Genomic DNA, 23,521 nt, shown 5'->3' on the forward strand with positions numbered 1-23,521 from the left:
TAATTTCAGAAGATTTTAGACACAGACAGTTAAAAAGTCAAGCTACTGCAGAAACACATTTTTGCAGCAAGGATGACTCTTAAACATTTCATAAATGTAAAAACCAAGGTCATCCTGCTCTTGTTTTATTGTTAAAGACATGAATGAGAATAAATGAGTTATGTCCAAGTACTACTCAAAATTTCAGTAAAATATAATGCAAAAGTGCATCCTCCAGAAGAAAAATGGAGGAAAAGCGCATTCATGTCCTCAGTATATTTAGATCATGCTGATTACATTTACACTAGAAAATTCAATTAAATTTTAAACGGAAAATTATATACAGTAAATGTAAACAACATTAACACTGCATTGCATCTGTTAACATCTCGGAAATAAAACCCATTTTGAGTTTTTAATCAAATATTTTTTTTAAATTTCTAACAGTTTGGTCATCCAATCAAATAATGAGTCAATAATGAGATACATTATTATTATATCTTGATTGTATATCACACTGTAATTGGAAGATCAAGTCAACCGCAGTTCATTGTGGGAAGTCTTATTTCATGCCGTAAACTCTGATTTATAAGGCAAACGTAGTATTATGCAGGTATTTTATGTGAATATACCTGTATACCTGTACTGTATATTGCAGAAACAACAAGAGTAATAAGGTAGTAAACTATTACCGGCCACATGAGCACCTACTGACTGCACATATCCCCGAGGTTTGTATACGTCCATCGCTCTAAAACCAAGTTAAGAGATGATGAAGCAAGCTGAACTGAGGTTAAGAGTCTCATGCCAAAACATTTTAGCAGATAAAGAGACACAGATAGCCTCTCTTTTAAATAAGTGCTGCCTGGCCCATTTGTCATATCCAGGCTGGACCAGGACATCGATGGCATAAACATTATTTAAAAGAAATCTGCTTCCTGTTTGAGGGGCTTCCATTAATCAAAGACATATTCCAACGAGCTTCCTCCGCAAGACTTCGTATCATCAATAACCTCGCCAACAGAGTATGCATCCAAGTTTGGAACACAGCTCTCAGTTTTGGAAATGACTGATTATAGATCAAAGGCAAAAGATTAATAAGCACAATCGAACAGGAGGAGACCAAAGGGAAAAATTGTGCTACTTGCTGACATATCAAAACTTTCTTAGTATGCAAATGACTGAAACATAAGATTCTCAATCTTTCCTATAGATTGTGCTTTCATTTTAAAGTCTCTGGTTCTATAGCTTTCAGATAATGCTGCTGTTAAGTAATTTCAGGCTTAATTTAATAGCGAAGTCAACATGTACCTATAAATTATAATATAAAATGGCCAAAAAAAATGTGGACATCTTTGAACATATAAATTATGCTTAAATGTATTATGTCATTGTCATATGTATATTATGGTTTAGTTATTTTGTTTTCTAATGCAGTACATGTTTATGTGTGAGATTAGTGTTCAAATAATAGTACAAATACTGTACTCAAAAATTTACAAATAAATAAAGAAATAAATAAAATAGTACATAAATAAATAAAATATGAATGTATAAAATATAATCCAGATTATAGTTAGAAATTGTAGTATTTAGAATTAAAGGTCATCGGGAAAAGAAATAGAGTGTGTGTGTGTGTGTGTGTTCAGTGTGTCATGGATTTTTGTCACTAAAAAGAATTTTAGTGACAAATAGATTATGGAAAATTATTGTTACGATATATATATATATATATATATATAACATAAACATAACAATAATTTTCCATAATCTACTTTGTCACTAAAATTCTTTTGAAAGAGAGTGAAGTCATAATTAAATAATCAAATAATTAACAACAATGTCATTGTCAAGGCATAACAACAATCACAAAAAAGTTAAGTCTAAACTGATCGTTCATTCGAGACACCATCCTAGCGATTCACGGCAGACGACAGATGCGGTTTTGCCAGGAGAAAAGGGAAAGTGTCAGCATGTATTAATTTCAAAGTCTAGCTGACAGATGAGTCAACATTTCCTTCCTCCACCCACCTTCCAAAGCAAAGGGCAAAAGAAAGTGGTCTCTTTGCCAAAAGTTTATCACAAATAAAGAAAGGCCGCAAGCTTGTCTCTTCACAGAGCAATCTCCCCGGGCAACCGCACTAATGAGTCTACACTCATAATTAACAAGAGAGTTTTAATAAGGTCCTGTAGAAGGACTAATAAGTTCTCCTGCAAGACCAAAATGGGTTTAAAAAAAGACTGTCATAGAGTACCTGCCCTTTACAAAATCCAGGTTTCATGACACACTGAACACTGGTGTTAAGATGCTGTTAAAGTGGAATAGTGAGGTGCAAACTACTTTCCCAAATGCATGTTACTGATCTCCTGCCACCTCAGATGTGCTGCCAACTCTGCAGCCGTGGCAGTGACCTAGTTGTGAGCGCTCCGGTCTTAACGAGCAGAGGGAGATGCCAGGTACTTGTGCTTCATACCGGAAACCAATTATATTCCATGAAAGTTAACAACATGCAGCAATTTAAAAATGACGATTTAATTTAGCTTGAGCTGACTTTGCAATAGAAATACAGAGATTAAAGTTTGATTAATCACTGAATTTAATAGCTCATACTCTTTAAAAAATGGTTATCTATCAGTGTCTATGGTATATGAAACCTATAAAGAAATAGCCCACACAAAAAACATAAATCTATTCACTCTCAGGCCATCCAAGATGTAGATGTAGTTTGTTTCTTCATGGAAACAGATCAGAGAAATTTTACATTTTCTCACTTGCTCACCAATGGATCCTCTGCAGTGATTGGGTGCCGTCAGATTGAGAGTCCAGACAGCTGATACATCATAACATAACATCAAAACATCATAATAATCCACACGTAATCCAAACCACTCTAGTCCATCAATTTATGTCTTGTGAAATTAAAACGGCATCTTTGTAATGAATAAATCCACCAATAGGATGTTTTAGCTTTAAACTGTCACTTCTGGCCAAAATACAAGACCATAATCCATAACAATTCCTCCAGTGAAAAGATCACATCAGAATGAACTGTTTCTGCCTGTAAATGGTGCTTGATCTGTGAATATTTCTCTCCTGATTCAGATGAGATGGCTTGTTCAACAGAGAAAGCATTATTATGGAAGCAATGGTTTTAAGTTAAAAACATATTCTCAATTTACAAGACATTAACTGACCAGATGGAGTCAAGTGAATTATTTATGAATTATTATGATGTTTTTATCAGCTGTTTAGACTCTTAATCTGATGGCACCCATTCACTGCAGAAGATCCACTGGTGAGCAAGTGATACAATTCTAAATTTCTCCAAATCTGTTCCAGTGAAGAAACAAAGTCATCTACATCTTGGATTGCCTGATGGTAAGTAAATGTGTGTTCTTTTAACATCCGTGGGACCTTTTCATTGCATTAAAGATTATTTTCAGTGGAAAAAGTTTATTTAGATTTTTCACATTAAAAATAGGTCTTTCAAAAGCTGCTCACTAACGCGTTCTTTGGGGAACAAAAAAAGAGCAGGTTCTCCAATGAAACTGCTGTGAAAATCACTTTTTTAAAGAGTTTACGCAATGGGGTTCAACAGTGAGGAAGCTATACCTTTGGCCCTCACTGTATAACACATTTTGTGGAAGTTATGCTATAAAAGTGGCATATTTACTCCAATGCGTCACCATGTTCCCCGTGTTCTAGTTTCTCGGGAGCACTGAGGTGGGATAATGACTAAGGAGGCCTGGATTCAGCCAACCTCATTAATGATCCAGGGCTTCTGCAGAGTCAGATTGCTAACACCTTGGGATCCACAAAAGAAACCTTTATCCATCCTTCAAAGACACCCCGAGGATAGATTTACTTAGCATCTCTGCAACTCCATTGTCACTGGAAGAAAGCCTTCTAACGATCAAAGGTCGAACATGGGATTTTTGCACCACTAGTGGTAAAAACTGGAATTGCTAAAATAAAGAGATTCCAAATACCCCAACCAGCCACTTTTCAGCAGCCTTGGTTCCGAAAAAAAAAAAAAAAAATTACATTCATTTTTTACATCTAAGCCATGGACTCACTGGATGAAACAAACTGCAAGATCTGACAACTCGTAAACAACACAAAAATAATGTTGTTTTAGGATTTGATAAATTGATAATTCCATTAAGTAATGATAAGTGCGAACATAATTTAAGTTTACTGCAAAATATTACGATATTTACCAGTTCAACAGTTCCAAAAATTCGGAAGAAACTGATGCTTCTATTCAACAAGAATGCTTTAAATTGATCAAAAAAGACTTCTATTTCAAATATTCATCAAATAAACCTGGAAAAAAAAAATATTAAGATGAAAATGATTTTTGTGGATCTTGTAATGGTTGCTATAAATTCAGCTTTGCCATCACAGGAATAAATAAAAAATAAATAAAATATCGAATCCACTATTTTCTAGTGAGCACTGAGCAGATAATGCACTTCATTTCATATAGAGGCTAAGTAAACACAGGTTATAGACAGATCTAATCACATGAGCCCAGGATATTATGGTATATCTGTAATTAAGTTTTGAAATTACCCTCCAGAACTTTCATTCGGTATTCCTGTAATTCCACTCAATGGCCTCATATTTGCTTTCAGATTTATCCTGCGGTTTTCAGGGAGAGAGTGTGCAAACCAGTTTATAACTCCCATCAAGCTAACCACGACAAGTGTATGTGTCCCTTGGGCTGAGAAATCCATCCATATCATGAAGTTATCTCTGACTCTGTGATAAATAATAAAAAGCTCCCATGAAATCACCAGTCTGTAAAGTCTAAACTCCACAAGGCCGAGGAATACAACCCCCTTTTCTCAACCCAATCATCCCTATTGATGGGGCTGTGTTTTTATTGTCTGGCCCAGGGAATCTAATGAAAGCATGGTCTTAGTTTACTGGCTGATCTGAATGTAGGGGCCGTAGATCCCATCTGTGTCTCATTCTGTCTCCTGCTCTCCAGAGCCAGGTCTGAAATGATGCTATCACATATCAGACACACAGGACACCTATGGTACTTTAATAAATATATATATATTAAAAAAATGGACAATTACGCCATAACTTACACAACTTAGAGACTGTTCAGACTTTTAGTAGACTATCAAGACATCCCCCCCAAAAAAGGTGTTTAAAAACTACTATTATGAGATACTAGGAAACATAGAAATAGCTGATTTGATAGAATATATTGTAGAATATGTTGAAAAAACATATAAGACAAGTATGAACTGTAAATGTTTTACAGGAAAAAGCCGCACAGCCGAATCACGATAAAGCATATTGAAATATATACACAGTCATAGAAAGACAACTGTAAGTAATGTATATTTTATATATATATATATATATATATATATATATATATATATATATATATATATATATATATATATATATATATGAATAATATTACTATAATATAATATAATATAATATAATATAATATAATATAATATAATATAATATAATATAATATAATAAAATGCTACTATATATATTATAATATGCATGTATCAAAAGCAAAAATCTTCAAATAAAATAAATATAAAACATTTTATAATATTTGTGGACATTAAATGAGATAATGCAATTATTATATTATATTATATTATATTATATTATATTATATTATATTATATTATATTATATTATATTATATTATATTATTTTAACATCGAAAATATTTTCAATAAAAATCAGCAAATCTCAATCTCAATAAAGCACAGTCATATACACACAAAGACAACTGTACATAATATATATATATATATATATATATATATATATATATATATATATATATATATATATATATATATATATATATATATGATAATATTTCTGGATATAAAATGATTATGTAATATTTAGGACTGTAAAATCGATTAAAAGCAATCAAGATTATTCCCATCCAAAATAAAAGTCTGTGTAAACATAATATATGTGTGTGTACTGTGTATAATTAGATGAATATAAGAAATATATGCATATTTACATATAAATCATATATAAATATGGTAAATGTTTAATAGTAAAATAGTAAATATTTCCTAAATATATACATGTATGTTTGTTCTGCCACATCGAATAAAGTCCTGCACTGTTTGACACCACTGAGCTCCAATGAATTCTGTCATCTCATCTTCAAATGCACAGTGAAAATGAGGTGTGTGCCTAGTGGGGATGTTGGCATACGGCTGCATAGTGTGCGCTTGATTTTGTGAGTAATGGTGCTTGTGATTCTCTTTCAGTCTTTCGTCTCGACAATCCAGACGGTGCTGATGAAGGCTTTTATAATAATGACACAGGTGAAGGAGAGGCAAGCGATATGGTACTTATAAAGTTGAGCCAAACTACTTTAAAACTGCTATCAGTAAAAAGTTCAGCAAAATGCAAATTGTGGTTTTCAAGTAGGTGTCAAGGCCTGTTCACATGAAATAAGATGCCACACAGAAGCATAATATACAGTGTATCAAAGTTGGGTTGTATTGACAATGTGGATTACTTGAATTGTGCACAACCACAAAATATTAAGCAGCTAAAACTGTTTTGTAACATGGATACAAATAAGAACCATTACAAATATTTTGCAGAAATATTTGTCAGCTTTGTGGACACAAGTGCTGGATTAACAAACTTCTAGTTTTTAATCAATACTGGTATGGATATTTAAATCTCAAGACTAATCTTCTATGCTATTTTCTGTTGATCTGTGAACTTTACTGAACATTGTTTGTAGTGCATCTGAAATCCAATAATGGCAATAAGCTTTGTGCTTTCCTACTTTTAATATGAAATAAAGTCAGCCTGCAAATTCATACATGCACACACATACTACATCCTGCCTGGTATGGTTCAGCTACCCAAATCAGACATCAAGAGACTACAGCGGACAGTCAGGACTGTTGAGAGGATTATTGGTGCCCCTCTACCAAGCCTCCAAGATCTTTAGATCTCCAGAGTGAGGAAAAGGGCTGAGAAAATCACCTTGGACCCCTCACACCCAGACTACTCTCTCTTTGAGCTGTTGCCTTCTGGCTGGCGCATCAGAGCACTGACCACCAGGACAGCCAGGCACAAAAACAGTTTTTTCCTGCAGGCTATATTCGGCATGAACAATAAAGCTTTCATTATTATACATTGTCCATCCCAACAGACATACAGTACAGACCAAAAGTTTGGACACACCTTCTCATTCAAAGAGTTTTCTTTATTTTCATGACTATGAAAATTGTAGAGCCACAATGAAGGCATCAAGGGCTATATAATTCCATATATAATTCCACATGTGTTAATTCATAGTTTTGATGCCTTCAGTGTGGCTCTACAATTTTCAAGTCATAGTCAATGAGAAGGTGTGTCAAAACTTTTGGTCTGTACTATATATATATATTGTGGGTGGGGGTAGTGCATGAACAGCTCTCTCTCCACCTTCAATACCAAGACTTAGGTGCCCTTGAGCAAGGCATCGAACCCCCAACTGCTCCCCGGGCGCCGCAGCATAAATGGCTGCCCACTGCTCCGGGTGTGTGTTCACAGTGTGTGTGTGCACTTCAGATGGGTTAAATGCAGAGCACAAATTCTCAGTATGGGTCACCATACTTGGCTGAATGTCACGTCACATCACTTTCACTTTCACTTTTATATATACACTGTAAAAAATAAGTGTAATTTTAACTGTAAAATTTTGTAAAAACGCTACGGAAAAAAACTGATAATAGGTTAACAGTAAGTTCCCGTACTATATACAGGGAAAAACTGTAAAAGATCTAACAAAGCATTTAATGTAAATTTACAGTAAAATTCTGTTAATTATACAGCTTTTAGAAGTAAAAAAAGAACAAATCAATGTATAATTTACAGTCTAAAACTGTAAACTGATATTCCCAGAATTCCCTGCGTGACACTCCACGTTTGAAAGTATTTTGTTTAAATAATCATGTTTTTAAATAGTTCTTGTTATCAGTTATGTACATTTGAGCTTTATGTTCCATCTTCTGTTGCTTAATGAAAGTTTTTTGCATTATTTAAGTATCACGTGTGTTACCATGATGGTGTTTTGTGTTTCCATAAATGTGCACCTTCTATATGTTAATATATACTTCTGCTTGGGATGAAGCTACTTGTGATGAGCTTTGATACTTCATGTGGCTTTCTCTTATACAGTACCATCTTTATTATTATGGTGGTTGTCAGTATTTTCAAGGTACAAAACAGATTTAATTTTGTGTGTTGTTGAATTTACTGGTTTATATTCACATTTTCTTGTTTGTAAATTACAGCTTTATATTGTAAAATTAACAGTTTTTGACGTAAATGTGTTTACAGTTTTCTGTATTTTTACAAAATTATTCTGGCAACCACAGCTGCCAAAAAGTTTTTGTAAAAACAACAAGAAATTTTTTATAGTGTATATATATATATATATATATATATATATATATATATATATATATATATATATATATATATATATATATATATAAACATGGCTTTTCCTATGTAAAAAAAAAGCTCTTGAGCCTGGCAATATTAACATCCACAGAGAGCAGATGGCAAACCAAATTTAGAATAGCTGTTCCATTATAACCAGGAGCGTATCCAGACCAGTGAGGTGAATGAGCCGAGTCAGGTACCTGGACCGCAGTGGTTAGGCAAGGGCTGTACAGTCCCAGCAAATTATGCCAGATCACATGGTGTGCAGCATCACCCAACAACCTCATAATCAGAACCAGCCTGAAAAATGGTGCATTTGCATAAATCCTTTCAAATCAGGCGCTAAAACAATGCAAACAACACATGCAAATTAAACAGCACTATCAACGGCACCATTCATTCATTGTGAATCCTCCCAGCATTGATGGATTTTAAAATCTTGTTTTCTAAGTTCTTCATGCCAGAAATTCAGACTTGGTACACACTGGAATTTGGCTTTGTGGATAATGCAGCAACTACAAGGGACAATTTAGTTTCAGCCTGATTGGTTGGGTCTACTCTTGAAGCACCAGTAAAATTTCTAACTAACTAACTACCTGAATAACTAACCTGAATAAGTCGGCCCTGTTCGGTCTGCAGGGTGCTGAGCTCCTGTCCAATGTTGCTCTGGCCTTGTCTCAGCGCGTTGTACTCCATCTTCAACTGACTGGCATGGGCGGACAGCTTGGCCACCTCCTCTGCCAGTTTAACAAGCAGAGCCCGATCTTGCCCTTTCACTGACTTTAGATCAGTGTCATGGTCAGTGAGCGAGTGCAGCAGCGAGGTCTGCACACCCTCCAGACGCAGGAAGTTATTGTTGTAGTCGGGGCAGTTGGGGTCAATGAAGATGTTGATGCGGGAGCCGTCGCCTCTCTCGATAGTTACCAGGGCATTACCCTCATCCTGGTTGGTGCTGATGAGAGGGGGGCCGTCCGGGCCACTGGGTGCTTGGTAATGGTTCATCAGAAGGATGATCCCGGTTACTGTGACAGCCAGTAACACAGCAACAAAGAGCAAGATGGTGCATAGGAGATAGCTACAGCTCATCCTCTGTAGAAAAACAGAGAGATCAGACACATTAGCATACAGAAATAAAACACAAGTCTGAAAAGAAGCATTAAAATGACCAGCACGTCGAAGACAGTCAGAAATGTGTGTATGTTTTTTTTTTTTCATTTTAATCTTAAACAGAACTCTGTAAAGCTGATGTATAAGTAATACATGCCGATTAAACTTGCAGGAGGCCATATCAAATCTGACATACACCGATAACACAGATTCAAAAGTAGGTTCCCCACAACTGCAGCTTACAAATTTCTAAAAATCCCTGTTGAGCATTAAACATGCATGGAGATGCTTCTTGAAAGTTTAATCTGCTATTATGTAATACCTGAAGACTACCGAATGCATAAATTCAGGCTTTTCACAAAGGTGTTTATAAAATACGGAAAATAAATTATGTTTGCTCGGTTGCCTAAGACCTAATCATCATCCCCTGCTCCAAATCATTTAAGTCAGGATGATAATATTCTAGTAGGAAACTCTGGACTTTTCTCTGAGCCCAGATTTTCTGAATTGGGAATGTTATGATAAAGAATTGTGGCAAATGAAAACTGATATTGTGGGTAATTACATTTTCATTTTGAGTGCGCTGTTTGGTTCACAGTAAATGTTATGTTTTATGAACAGCAAGAAAGCTAAAATACTACTCATTCATGAATTTACATACATACCCTTTGTAGTATATACAAGATGTTAAAAGTTTTAACAAAATGTGTTGATTAAAGAAAATGCATGTTTTTTTTTATTTACTACTGTCCTGAATCAGCACTGATGTTTACATAGAGTCCGCCAAGGCAAAATAATAACAAAATTCACGTAAATGAACCAGTTCAAAAGTTCACATACCCTTGGATCTTAATACTGTGTTGTAGAATCAACAAAATGTTTTGAAAGGTGTTCCTGAGTCCCTTGTTTGTCCTGAGCAGTTAAACTGCCCACAGTTCTTCAAGTAAAATGCATTTCTGCATAACTGAACCCTTAGCAGTGACTAAGATTTTGAGATCCATCTTCCCACAATGAAGACAACTGATGGAGGACTCAACTCTTACAAAAGGTGGAAACATCGCTGTCACTCAAGAAGGAAACATAGTGCATTAAGAGCTAGAAGTGCAAACTTTTGAACATGTTGTTCAGTTGTTCAAATATTGTATTTTTTTTTCATTTAGTACTGCCCTTCGGAAACTACACAGATGTTTTCATGTTTCCTAGAAATCAAAATAAGTACAATTAACACAGATTATCCAATAAAATAAAAAAAAGCCATGTCAATGCATATTTTCATAATAGTGAAAACACTGTAAATTAGTGCTAGAATTTGAGATAATGCAATGATTGTGTACTTGATATGCTGATAAAAAAATCAATATTAGTACAATTTGTAAGTAAATTGTAAGTAGATTTCACAGATAGTTACAAAGAAACGGTAACTTACACGTTAAAATAGTATGTACAAACTAGTTCATGTACAAAAACTTATATACAATAAAATCCGATTTAGGGGAAAAAATAAAAATCTACTATGATCGGATACTTTTCATTTATTTTGAACAGCAGAGAAGTGCTCTCGCTAAGCACAGTGGATTACTATTTTTTTAATTTTGTGATGTATTATTTTCAGTCGTTTGGGACACGGTGACACACAGTCCTCTTCACTTTACATATCTATCACTCTTGCTGCTCAGAAATGTTTATGCTATCATGCTGCATGCATCATAAGTTATGCTAGCACTCACACTCAATGATCTACATATACTGTACCTGAACCACGCTCTGGGCCACCTTTTCCAACCAACCTAGGGACGGCTAAATAAATAGTGCCCCAGCGTCACGCTAGTCAAATGACCCAGGCTTTGGGGTTCAAACAGGCTTGGGCACGGTTAAGATTACCTAGTATGAATACACCCTAATTATTCTTCTGCATCCCGCACACACGAATCTCATCTGCCCACACCAGCACTCGCCCATCAAGTGTTCCGTGCCGCACTCTGTTGCGTTGGGTCCCGCGATCGTGAAGGTCTCTACTCGAAAGGGGTCTGTTATAATGTTATGATATTATAACTTAATAATATTTCATAATTCTGTTTATTTCCAAAATATAATTTTTCCAATTCTGCAATCAAGTTGGGTAGGAGCCATGATTTATTGCGTTCATTTTTGTATCACACAATTGACAGCCCTACTTTAAATGCACTGTTTTCAAACATAAGACATACATCCGTTTTCAAAAATGAGGTTGAGATACAAGTAAGATTCTGTTGTTCTTATTGTGCATTAAAAATGTAGCATAAAGCCAGAACCAGTGTACATTAGAAAGAGGAGTGGCAGTAGATCGTTTGTGAACACTTTACACTGATTTCTGTGATTGCCCAGGGCCCAAGTGGTGGGCTGGAATATAAACGACAAGATGAGCAGTGTTTCCTTTGAGGATCTAGGAAGGCAAATCCCCACAGGGCAAAAGACTAGAAACAACAGACATAAGCCTTACAGCTCAATATTACGGTTTGGTTAAGTGCCCAGAGTTGACAACTCTCTCATCTATGCTAGTATGTGCCAGTGTGCGGATGTGTGTGTGTGCATTCGGTAACAATCGCAGATATAACAACAAATGAAGTGAAGAACATTTGATGGGAAACTAGGGAATGCCACGCAGGCACTGGAGAGGCCTTGCTTATCATTTTGCCATGTCTTTTTATTCAGCGGGAGCCTGCATCGCTCGCCCCGCTGTTATTCAAGTGCCACTTCAATATTCCACTTGACAGCGGGTGTTGGTCCCTATCGTGAGCTTCGAGTACATTTTGTGTATTTATTTGTCACACTTTTACATATATGCCAGAGTGACTCAATGCCCATGTGCCATTTATGATTGATATTAAATCACTGACACTCAAGGCTGAAGCAGCACACAGCTGCAATAAGATATTTACAGGGATCAGCAGTAAGGAATATTTCAGGTCAGGTGAATAAAAATATTTTTTTTGTGCTTAGGCCAGTAAATATGTTGGTAAACAGATATCTGAACAATTGGCCAGAATAGGGGAGTAGAAATATTACATTTGTTTTTACATTTAAAAACCAAAAATGACATTCATTGTTTTATTATTATTTGTCAATTATGAACTAAGTAGTTAATAATACATCATTTAAATGTATATTTAGCATTTTGTTTTTAATATTATTTATTCTCGTTTTTATGTAACTTTCTCATGTTCTTCATCAAATGTTAAACTTGCTTTAAAATGTGCAATTAAAACGTCTTGGGTTACGCATGTAACCATGGTTCCCCGAGAGGGAACGAGATGCTGCACCCCCTAGGGTGGACATTGGGGAATGCAGTCTGCATGACCGATATCTGAAGCACTTGTGAATCAATGTCAATGTCATCAATTGGTCCACCTGGTCCATGACGTTATAGGTGGGGTGCCTGGAAGTATAAAATGTTGTGGCCTAGTTGTTAGCGTTTGACTCCTAACCCTAGGGTTGTGGGTTCGAGTCTCGCGCCCCGGCAATACCATGACTGTGGTGCCCTTGAGCAAGGCACCGAAGCCCCAACTGCTCTCCGGGTGCTTCAGAATAAATGGCTGCCCACTGCTCCGGGTGTGTGAACACACAGTGTGTGTGTGTGTTCACTGCTGTGTGTGTGCACTTTGGATGGGTTAAATGCAGAGCACGAATTCTGAGTATGGGTCACCATACTTGGCTGTATGTCACGTCACACTTAAAAGGGCACCTGCTGAATACATCATCCACTTAGCTGTCTAAACAGGCAGGCCAAAGGCATGGCGAGGGTGCCAGGATCTCGTTCCCTCTCAGGGGGACCATGGTTACATGCGTAACCCAAGACGTTCCCCTTCTAGGAAACTCCAAGCTGCTCCACACTGAGGAACACATTCCTGTCCAACTGGTGGGGGAGCAAAGGAAGCAACAGATGTACACACAACTTGGCAGAAATATGGAACCTGATTAGATCAAGGGGAACATCCCACCCAAGTTAAGAGTACAACTATCCTCAGACAGCTATGCTATGTGAGCCATATAAGCCTGGATACACAAGAGAGACGAACGCAAATGGAGCTTCTCGTCGGACACACTCAAAATGAGCATGTTCAGAACCCTCAAACACTGATCGCACAAGATCCAAGATCCTGACCAAGAAACATGACGCATAGAACATATGTGTCCTCAAGTGTCAGAAACCTTGGGCATGGAGGCACACACGCTCCATAACGCTCATCCGCCCTGGTCAATCACACATTTCAAATAGATGGCTCCTGAAGACAGCAAGATTTGTGTGGTTAAGACTCAGCAGGCGCACTCATATATTTCCGGGCATCCCGCCTATGACAGCATGGGCCAGGTGGACCAATATACTGGCATTGTCTCACACGTGCTTTAGACACCGGTCATGCAGACTGCATTCTCCAGTGGGCACAGTGTGGCCTTCCCTACAAGGGTAACTAAATTTATACAAAATATTCAGAAAAACAAGAGAGCAAAAATATACAAATGATAAAAAATTTTTAAAAAGTACATTGAAAAATAATAGTTACCTGATTTTTAACCAATTGAAACCGAAGCAAAAAATTATTTGCAACCATATGTCCACATGCATGTTCAAAGAACTAAGATACAGTGATGGCACAACTGAACATATAGCCATTAATCAACAACAGAGTGTGACGCTAGCTACACCAAGGTCATGGGTCTGACAGGAAGAGCATGCACTGGAAAAAAATAATAATCTGAATGCATTTTAAGCTTCTATGGAAAAGCTTCTGCCAAATAAGTAAATGTAAATGTAAATGAAGTGGTACTACATTTCCATGTGAAGTCAAATCACCAAGTGCTATACACTCACACATACGCAAACACAAAACCACAAATGCAATATCAATCCATATACCCTCTGAGATGTTGATTTAGCAGTCATTGCGGTGAATAACACAGCCCCTGCTCTCATGCAAAAGTTCCAGTAAAACACATCTAAATTTACGATGCCTGTGTTCTGTCCCTGAGTAAGGGATACATTTTTTTTCAGAGCATATTGTATTTCCATAGTTGTGTGATAAAGTATCTCTGTACAAGACACCTATGAACAAAAGCACAAGTGCAGCCTGGTGAAGAGGGTCCTATTCCCACACCGAGCATAAGCATTGTCATATTTATTTTAAAGATAATTAATGTGCACAAAAGACTCTGGCCTACTTCATCATGCAGCAGCAGGTCTCAGATCAATTTGTTACAATAAAGCAACAATACCTGCTGTCTGCAGGAATTAGCTGGGCTTATATCTGACCCCTCTGCTGAGAGCGTATCACAAAACAGCCGTGTGACAACAAAGACATGGGCGAGACCTGGCTTTTCCTCCAGAGCAGCCCTGTGAGAAATCCTCACCGACACAATGAGACAGCAAGCACATCTATTCTACGTACACACACACACCATCAATCTTGCTCCTCTTTATTGTGATAGAGCCTCTCTACGGGTGTTTAGAAGAAAAACCGAGGGCTCGAAAACATTCGGTCACTGTTCCGCGACCTGCATCTTAACTAGACTGTAGACCCTGACCGTGGACGTCTTCTGAGGCGTCTACGCACCTTTACTTCCCTCTCACAGTCTAGTGGGCAGCAGGTATTCAGATGCCCCCTGAGCAGACACAGGTTGAGATTAGAGGGCCACGCTTAGCTGAGCGCAGACAATATTTGATAAGGGCTTTTTATCTGTCGTGCTGAGACGAGGCTCTTGAATGAGGAGAGGTGAAACAGGGGAGCCGGCGAACAAAAAACGCCACATTTTTTCCAACGCCCTTTTTAGACCTGTAAGACCTACAGCAGATTGACATAGATACCAGCTGCAGGTACTAAGAGGGAGGTCAAGCGCATTGACACCCTGGGAATGTCACATGACAGAGCCGGTGATTGCTTACTCGGGGAGATGTAGGTGAGGTGTCGAGTTCTCTTGACAGTGGTTTCCAACAAAAGAAAATGCACAAGAAAGAACGCATCGCCTGGCTATAACAAAGCAAAATTAAAGCAAGATCACTAAATGACAACAATAAGGTTAAATAGAAATTAATGGAGAGCAAGTTTAGAGAAAAATCACCCTAGTAATTCAGATATACTCTGATTCAGAGTTGTGCAAAATCCAGAAATGAAGAACTCAAAAATGAAAAATCTGTCATTAATTAATCACCCTTAAGTCGTTCCAAACTAGCAAGACACAAATTAAGATATTTTGGATGAAATATATGAACTTTCTGACCCTCCAGAGACAGCTTTGTAGTAAGGAGATCATTAAAATAGTCCATATGACATCAGTGGTTCAACTCTAATTTTATGAAGCTACAAAAATGCTTTTCTTCCGTGTTTGTCTTCACAGCACATTCACGAGATTACCATGAACGCATGTGGTGCTGCCGATGCAGGAGCCAGAATTCAGAAGTAGAAACCGGATGTACTGCAGCTTGTTTGCAAAGAGAGGAATGCATACACATGAATGAAGAAACTTTTGAATAAAGTTGTTATTTTTGTTTTCTTTACACACAAAATAGTACTCTCATAGCCTTATAAAATTACAGTTAAACCACAGATGTCAATTTTAACAATTTCCTTACTATCTTTCTGAGACTTGAAGGTGGTAGTTTCATTGCTGTCTATGCACTTCTCAGATTTTATCAAAAATATCTTGATTTGTGTTCCGAGGATAAACAAAGGTCTTATGAGTTTGGAATGACATGAGGGTGAGTATTAATCACAAAACATTAATTGTTGGGTGAACTATCCCTTTAACTGGTCAAATGCCACAGGAAGTTATTCTGTAATTTGAATGGGAAAGACAGAAAGGATAAAATATAAAATATTGAGAAAAATATTACCTGAAATTTAAAATACAGTTTATAAACTCAAATATCTAAATTGAAATTACAATTCTGCATGCTGTTGGCTACCTCAATTCAGACTTATTTTAAAAGGCTTTCTCAACTTAATTAAACAATCTTGTTTTCCTCTAAAATTCACATCATCTAACCACTTGGCTGGGTTCTTCTGTTGTTGTTTTTTTTTGTTTTTTGTTGTTGTTGTTTTCAAGGCCTAAACAAATTAAGAGAAACATCTGAGAAAAAGTTTAAATATAATTGAAGAACTCCATTAAGTCTCCAGAGCTATGAAAAAGCAACCTCCAAGCAATAAAATTTCCTCTGGGTGGTTTCGCTCACCATTAGTTTAACTGTAGGTAATAGAAGTTGAGATACCAAGGAAAATGGTCTTCTCTCTGTTCCTGAAAAATAGGACTCTCTTTTTGGAAGGGTCAGCACCCTACCCTTGAGACACATATAGTTTAATCATAATGCAATCAATACTAAGAAACAACCCTGAACCTCATTTCATTTGTGTGTCCTTCTAATCTTATAAATGCAGCTCTGCCAATTACAAACCATGAGACTGTGAACTGCCTCAGGTTTATATTGGTTTTTCAATGAATGCATGTATTCTAAAGGGTTTTTAATACAATGAACAGCCAGCAAGGTTGCAGGCAGATTCAATAGTGATTCACAGTCTGTTCAGCTTAGCTTCATTGTAAGGCCAAAGCTTTAAAAGTCACTTTTTAGGTATCATATGTTCTAATATGTACCATAATGTTGTTGCAAAGATGACCTTAAAACTACATTTTTTACCTTAGTATTTGTACCAGTGGTCAGTCGACCGTCAAAAATTGCTAAACCGAAAAGAACACAAGTATGTCAACATTTGCACAGCCAGTTTGTTAATATATGTTACGGAGATCTTCTTGAGATAGAAGTTAATGTCCTCACTAAAGAGATGAAAAAGGGCTTAAATATAAACATTTAATAATGTTTTTACATTACAGGCAGATGGACAGCACTTCCGGTCAGCACCTGATAACAAACTTGATAATGTTTACCACAATATTTGCTTTAGCTCAGGGGTTATTTTATCTTGCAATACAAATCTACAGCTCTTGCTGAAATATTGGGGTGCCTCAAGGCTCTAATCTAGGCACGACCTAATCTTCTTATAAGAGCTTAAGTTAGAAAGATGCTCTACCAGCTGTGCACATACATTGGGAGGGTGAAATAAACAGGCTGGCGGTCAGACATATGTAGTTGTTTACTTTTTCCCCTAAGGTACAGATCTTCCTGATTTAAGAGTGCTGGGTATTCATTAACTACTGTACGGGTCTTGATGAGTGACCTTTTAAAGTTTTCAATGCTTCAGCAGAAAACCAATACCAGACAGACAAAAAAAGCATCTGCTAATGTGTACATAACCTGACCTACTAACAGCATACATTCAGAATAAAGGCTATTTATATTCATTAGGGTTGACAACCGAGAAAGAGGTCTTATTCGGAACTAAAAAAAGCTGAATGATTTCTGTTAGTTTTGGTTCTAGAAATGGGATGTATTCTTTTTGATTCTCATTAACTGATTTTTTTTTCTTGAATCAAAATCCCTTCTGATTGTGAAGTGAAAAGTCAAAGTGACATTCAGTCAAGTATGGTGACCCATACTCAGAATTTGTGCTCTGCATTTAACCCATCCGAAGTGCACACACACAGAGCAGTGAAGACACACACTGTGAACACACAGCCGGAGCAGTGGGCAGCCATTTATGCTGCGGCGCCCGGGGAGCAGTTGGGGGTTCGATGCCTTGCTCAAGGACACTTAAGTCGTGGTATTGAAGGTGGAGAGAGAACTGTACATGCACTCCCTCCACCCACAATTCACACCGGCCCGGGACTCGAACTCACAACCTTTCGATTGGGAGCCCAACTCTCTAACCATTAGGCCACAACTTCCCAGACTCACTCACTTAGCTTCAATTTTTGAACTGCTAGCATGTTTGATTTCACATACATCAGTGGTTACTGACTGATTGTTTATATGACAATATGTAGTCAATGATGCAGATTGTGAGTTTTGTAATTATTAGTTATTTTATGAAAGAAAATGAATGATGCTTCCAAATGTATCTGTGTTTACTAAATGTAAAGGTCTGTGTACTAAAGATTTATTAAAGTTTTGGATGCTTAAAACTCAAATCGCTATTAAAACTATTTCCTTATTTTCTGTTTGTGATTTTAGATAAAAAACTCAAATTAATAAATGTAAGGCATCATTTACTGTTCATTTCAAATGTTGATCTTTTTTTTCCTCACCTAAAAAACCTGCATATAGTGCTATGAACAGGTTTTTGCCCCCTTCCTGTTTCTTATTATTATTTATTTTATTTTTTATTTTTTGCATAGTTTTCAGTTAAATGATTCAGATCAAACTAATTTTAATAATACACAAAGATAATAATACCAGTAATAATAATAATAATTATTATTATTATTATTTCATTTATTAAGGGAATAAAGCTGTCCAAACCTGCATGGCACTATGTGAAAAGCAATTGCTCCTTAAATCAAATAACTGGTTGTGCCACCCTATGGAGCAACAACTGCAATCAAGCATTTGTGATAACTGGCCATGTATCTTTCACATCTCTGTGGAGGAATTTTGGCCCACTCTTTGTTTTAATTCAGCCACATTGGAGGGTTTTCGAGCATGAATGGACTGTTTAAGGTCATGCCACAGCATCTCAATCGGATTTAACTCAAGACTCTGACTTGGCCACTACAAAACCTTAATTTTGTTTTTCTTGAGCCATTCAGAGCTGGACTTGCTGGTGTGTTTGGGATCATTGTCCTGCTGCATAACCCAAGTGCGCTTGAGCTTGAGATCAAAAACTGACTGGCGGACATTCTTCTTCAGGATTTTCAGATAGAGTGCAGAATTCATGGTTCCATCAATTATGTTAAGTCATCCAGGTCCTGAAGCTGCAAAATAGCCCCAGACTTTCACACTACCACCACCATGATTGAATGTTGGTATGATTTTATTTTTATGAAATGCTATGTTGGTTTTATACCAGATGTGAGGGGACACACACCTTCGGAAAAAGTTCAACAGAATATTTGCCCAAAAGTCTTGGGGATAATCAAGATATTTTTTTGGCAAATGTGAGACAAGCCTTTGTGTTCTTTTTGGTCAACAGTGGCTTTTGCCTTGGAACTCTCCCATGGATACTGTGTTGCCCAGTCTCTTTCTTATTGTTGAATCATAAACACTGACAACTCTTAAGACGTTGTCCTGTGTTCTTTTAGGACCCCCTGGATGAGTCATCATTGTGCTCTTGGAGTAATTTTTGTAGGCCAGCCACTCCTGGGAAGGTTGACCACTGTTCCAAGTTTTCTCCAGTCCTAAAGCCTAAAGCCTTAGAAATGGCTTTATAATACTTTCCAGACTAATGCATGTCAACTATTTAGTTTATCATTCATTTTAGAATTTTTTAAGATTGTGGAATGATGTGTTGCTCTTTAAGCATGCTTCACTTTGTCAGACAGGTTCTATTTAAGTGATTTCTTGATTCAACAGGCCTGGCAGTAATCAGGCTTGGGTGTGGCTAGTGAAACTCAACTCAGCTTTATAAAGTAATGTGTTTAATCACATTTCTTTCATACGGAGCCCCGCACATGACATGCAGGTAAAAATATTAGGCTAAATCGCTTGCACGATTTATTAATTCATTCCCTCAATGTACTAAAATGTGCACACGAGTACTATTGCGTTCACTCGATTTATAAATTGTGCGCACGATTTACTAATTCGCTCCTTCGATTTGCTAAATCGAGCGAACGCAATAGTAAATTGAGGGAACGCAATAGTAATTGTGTGCACAATTTAGCACATTGAGGGAATGAATTAGTAAATCGTGCGCGCAATTTTTTTTATTTGCTCTTGCATGTCATGTGCGGGGCTCCGTACTTTCATGATTTAATAGGAGAGAGCAATTACATTTTCATGTAGGGCCAGGCAGGTTTGGACAAATGTTTTTCCTAAATAAATCAAATAATATAAAAACTGCATTTTGTATTAACTTGCATTATCTTTGTTTAATATAAAAATGTTTGATGGTCTGAATCTTTTAAGTGTGACATATGCAAAAAAAAAAAAAAAACGGGACGGGACGGGGAAAAAACTTTTTCACACCACTGTATATAACATATTTAACATTTATTTTGCACTCAGGTTCAAGCTGCTGCCACGGTTTATATCAAGGTTTCAACCGAAGACCCCTAGAGCACTTTCAGACCCTTCAAAACACACAAGTCTTAAATGTGGCCAAGCTCCAGTTGTTTTACAAATTAGACACTTGTAAGGCCAAACGCCTGAAAGCAACGCTCGTCAACACACATTAAGGGATCACTACGCTGTTCGCCCTGAATTACACAGCAACCCGAGGCCTAAGAAATATCTTGTGATACAACGTGAAAGCAGAAATCCCAACGAGTAAATCTTAGCGCTTTGGGTAGACCAGATGTAGGGGATTATTCTTAATCTGCAAAATGGCCACACAACTCTAGTTCTTTTTCTTCAGTTCATTTATCACTAACGTTGCATGGCAGTAAGTCGCGGGAACCTGAGTACTGACTCACTACGAGATCCGCACTGCCGCAGCCACACAAATTAAAACACACACACACACAAATATGCATTCGCATGTACCAGCACAATTTGTGCTGGCTCAGAATATGTGGCTTCATTAGCCGGTTTGAAATGATAAATAGTTTATTGTGTGGGGAGGGCTGGGGGTGGGGGGGATATGCCCGAAGCTGTCAAAAGAAGACTGTTTCTCCCCCTTCCTCCAGCTCCACTGAGGCTATTAAAACAGCATCTTGCTAAAGTATGATACTGCTTTTCTGAGCCAATAGGTGATGACATCCTGAGAAGGGCCCTCTGCATATCTTTGAAACATCTCACGAGCATCTCTAAAGCAGATAACGATGCCTCGCCGACACTCCGAGAAGTTAGTAGTGGGTCAAAGCAATGCAACATACTCGTTGTAGCCTGAGGTGAATGATAAAAATGATTATACTTCCTGTGTAGGATGAGACGGGTAAACAAGGCAGGGGATATGACTTCAAAACGAATGTGCATTCTCTCGTAGCACACATACAGTTAATTAAAATGGAAAGGAAAAAATGGTTCCCCAACTGTAGAGATGTCAAACTGAGATACATACAAGTGCAGGTCAAAAAACTAAATTTGTTGTATAAAAATTGCAGGTCTTTTTGAGTGAAAGCACAATGTAGCGCTTATCGAAGGGATTTGCAGAGAAGAAGTCAAACTTTGAGCTCTTTGTCCTCTCACCATCTCAAAGGAAATAAGTGGGTGCCACTGCAGATAGAGGAAATAAACACTTCCACGGTACATGTTGCTTCATGAAATGGCCGTCATGTGCAGCTAAAGTGGGTCTGAAATTGCGGCCATCAATTTTTAATCATAGTCCTCCTCCACTGACCCTAAACCTCCTTTCTGCAAACCTTAGATAACTTGGACTTATGTGACTGTGTGAAAATTCTCTTGCCTCTTCAGCTACAGGAAAGAAAAATCACAATTGAGCTCTTTTAAAAATCAAAAATGAAAGACTTCAATATGGTCTCAAAATATCTTACAATATAACATAATCTGTGCTATACTTACATTTATTATTGTTATTTATTTACATAGTCTTTTGTTATTGTCTTTATTTAATATAATAATAATAATTAAAAAAATAACTGTTTTAAATATTAATCAATATTATCAATATTAAAGTTTTTTTACATAATATATTTACGTTGTGTGTACTGTTTATTTATTATGTATATATAAATACACATTAAGTATATATATTGAAAATATTTACATTTATATTGTGTATATACATTTATATATTTATATTTTATATAAATATATTTCATATATTAACATAACATATTTTTCTTTAATATATTCATGCATGTGTTTCTATTTATATACACATAATAAATATTCACAGTACACACTCAAGTGTTATGAAAACAAAACTTTTATTTCGGATGTGATCTATCGCGATTAATCGTTTGACAGCACTAGTTTTTTACATAAACATATATATGAATAAAAATTGTTTCTTGAGCACCAAATCAGCTTATCAGAGGAAATAAACTTTGGGAGTGTGCACAATATCTTCAAGGCAAAACATATATTTACTGCTATATACAACTAAAATAGTTTGCAACTGTAGTGTGTGTCCACTCAACTGACTATTGAGATGATTTAGCCTCAGCATGTGGTGCATGTTTGTGTGTGTGTGTGTGTGTGTGTGTGTGGCTTGTGTATGCGTAACTCGGCAGAGTGGCAAGCAGCAGTGACAGTGCCTTCTCTCTGCAGGCTTGCCTGTCAGTGCACTCCAAGGACAGGCAGCGATGTGTGCAGGCAGCGATTTGTCTTTCAGGCCTCTTCTGGGCTCCAGAGAGCAGCTTCTGCGAGGATGCCATAAGTCAACATTCACACTCTTCCTCTCCGCTCCCTAATGGCTGACACACAAAAGTCAGCTCTGGCTTTGCTCTGACATGCTGGATCAAAACTGGAAGGGACAAAAGATCAGCCTGTACACACACAGAGACACACACGGACCAATGGATGCCATATGAGAGAAAGTAAATGCATAAAACCTAAAAGCGAACAGGGCCTCTTATTTGTGATGCCAGCAGTGAGCAAACAGATCTCAAAATGTTATTTCGCCGTATTTGAGCAGCAAGTGAAATGTTGTTTTGGTTGTCTTGTGCACAAGACGTTCTACATCCTTCAAGCAAAAGTTCAAAGGAATGAGAAACTTTCAGGAGAAATCCAGTTGTGACACTTAGTTTGGGAGTCTGAAATGAACAAGATTTCAAAAAAACTTGACATCATTTCACTGAAACATTGCAAAAAGTTTGGTTAAACAGAAACTAGAGAATTTCTCTCTCTCTCTCTCTCTCTCTCTCTCTCTCTCTCTCTCTCTCTCTCTCTCTATATATATATATATATATATATATATAACTTGCTAGTTTTGGGTAAAACAAACTTAGTCATCTACAGTGTCATTAATATTACCTTAA

The 23,521-nt window shown here is 36.9% G+C and overlaps 1 protein-coding gene across 1 annotated transcript in view; it reads right to left on the reverse strand.

Moving 5' to 3' along the window:
* fibcd1a (fibrinogen C domain containing 1a) overlaps window positions 1-23,521 on the reverse strand; it is a 95,545-nt gene that overhangs the window by 58,329 nt on the left and 13,695 nt on the right. Inside the window, exon 3 of the mRNA XM_026269503.1 lies at window positions 9,062-9,541. Within this exon, the coding sequence (XP_026125288.1) occupies window positions 9,062-9,541 (480 nt within the window). The remainder of the gene's footprint in view (window positions 1-9,061; window positions 9,542-23,521) is intronic.

The sequence above is a fragment of the Carassius auratus genome, chromosome 8 (genome assembly GCF_003368295.1).
Source record: "Carassius auratus strain Wakin chromosome 8, ASM336829v1, whole genome shotgun sequence".
Classification (NCBI taxonomy): domain Eukaryota; kingdom Metazoa; phylum Chordata; class Actinopteri; order Cypriniformes; family Cyprinidae; genus Carassius; species Carassius auratus.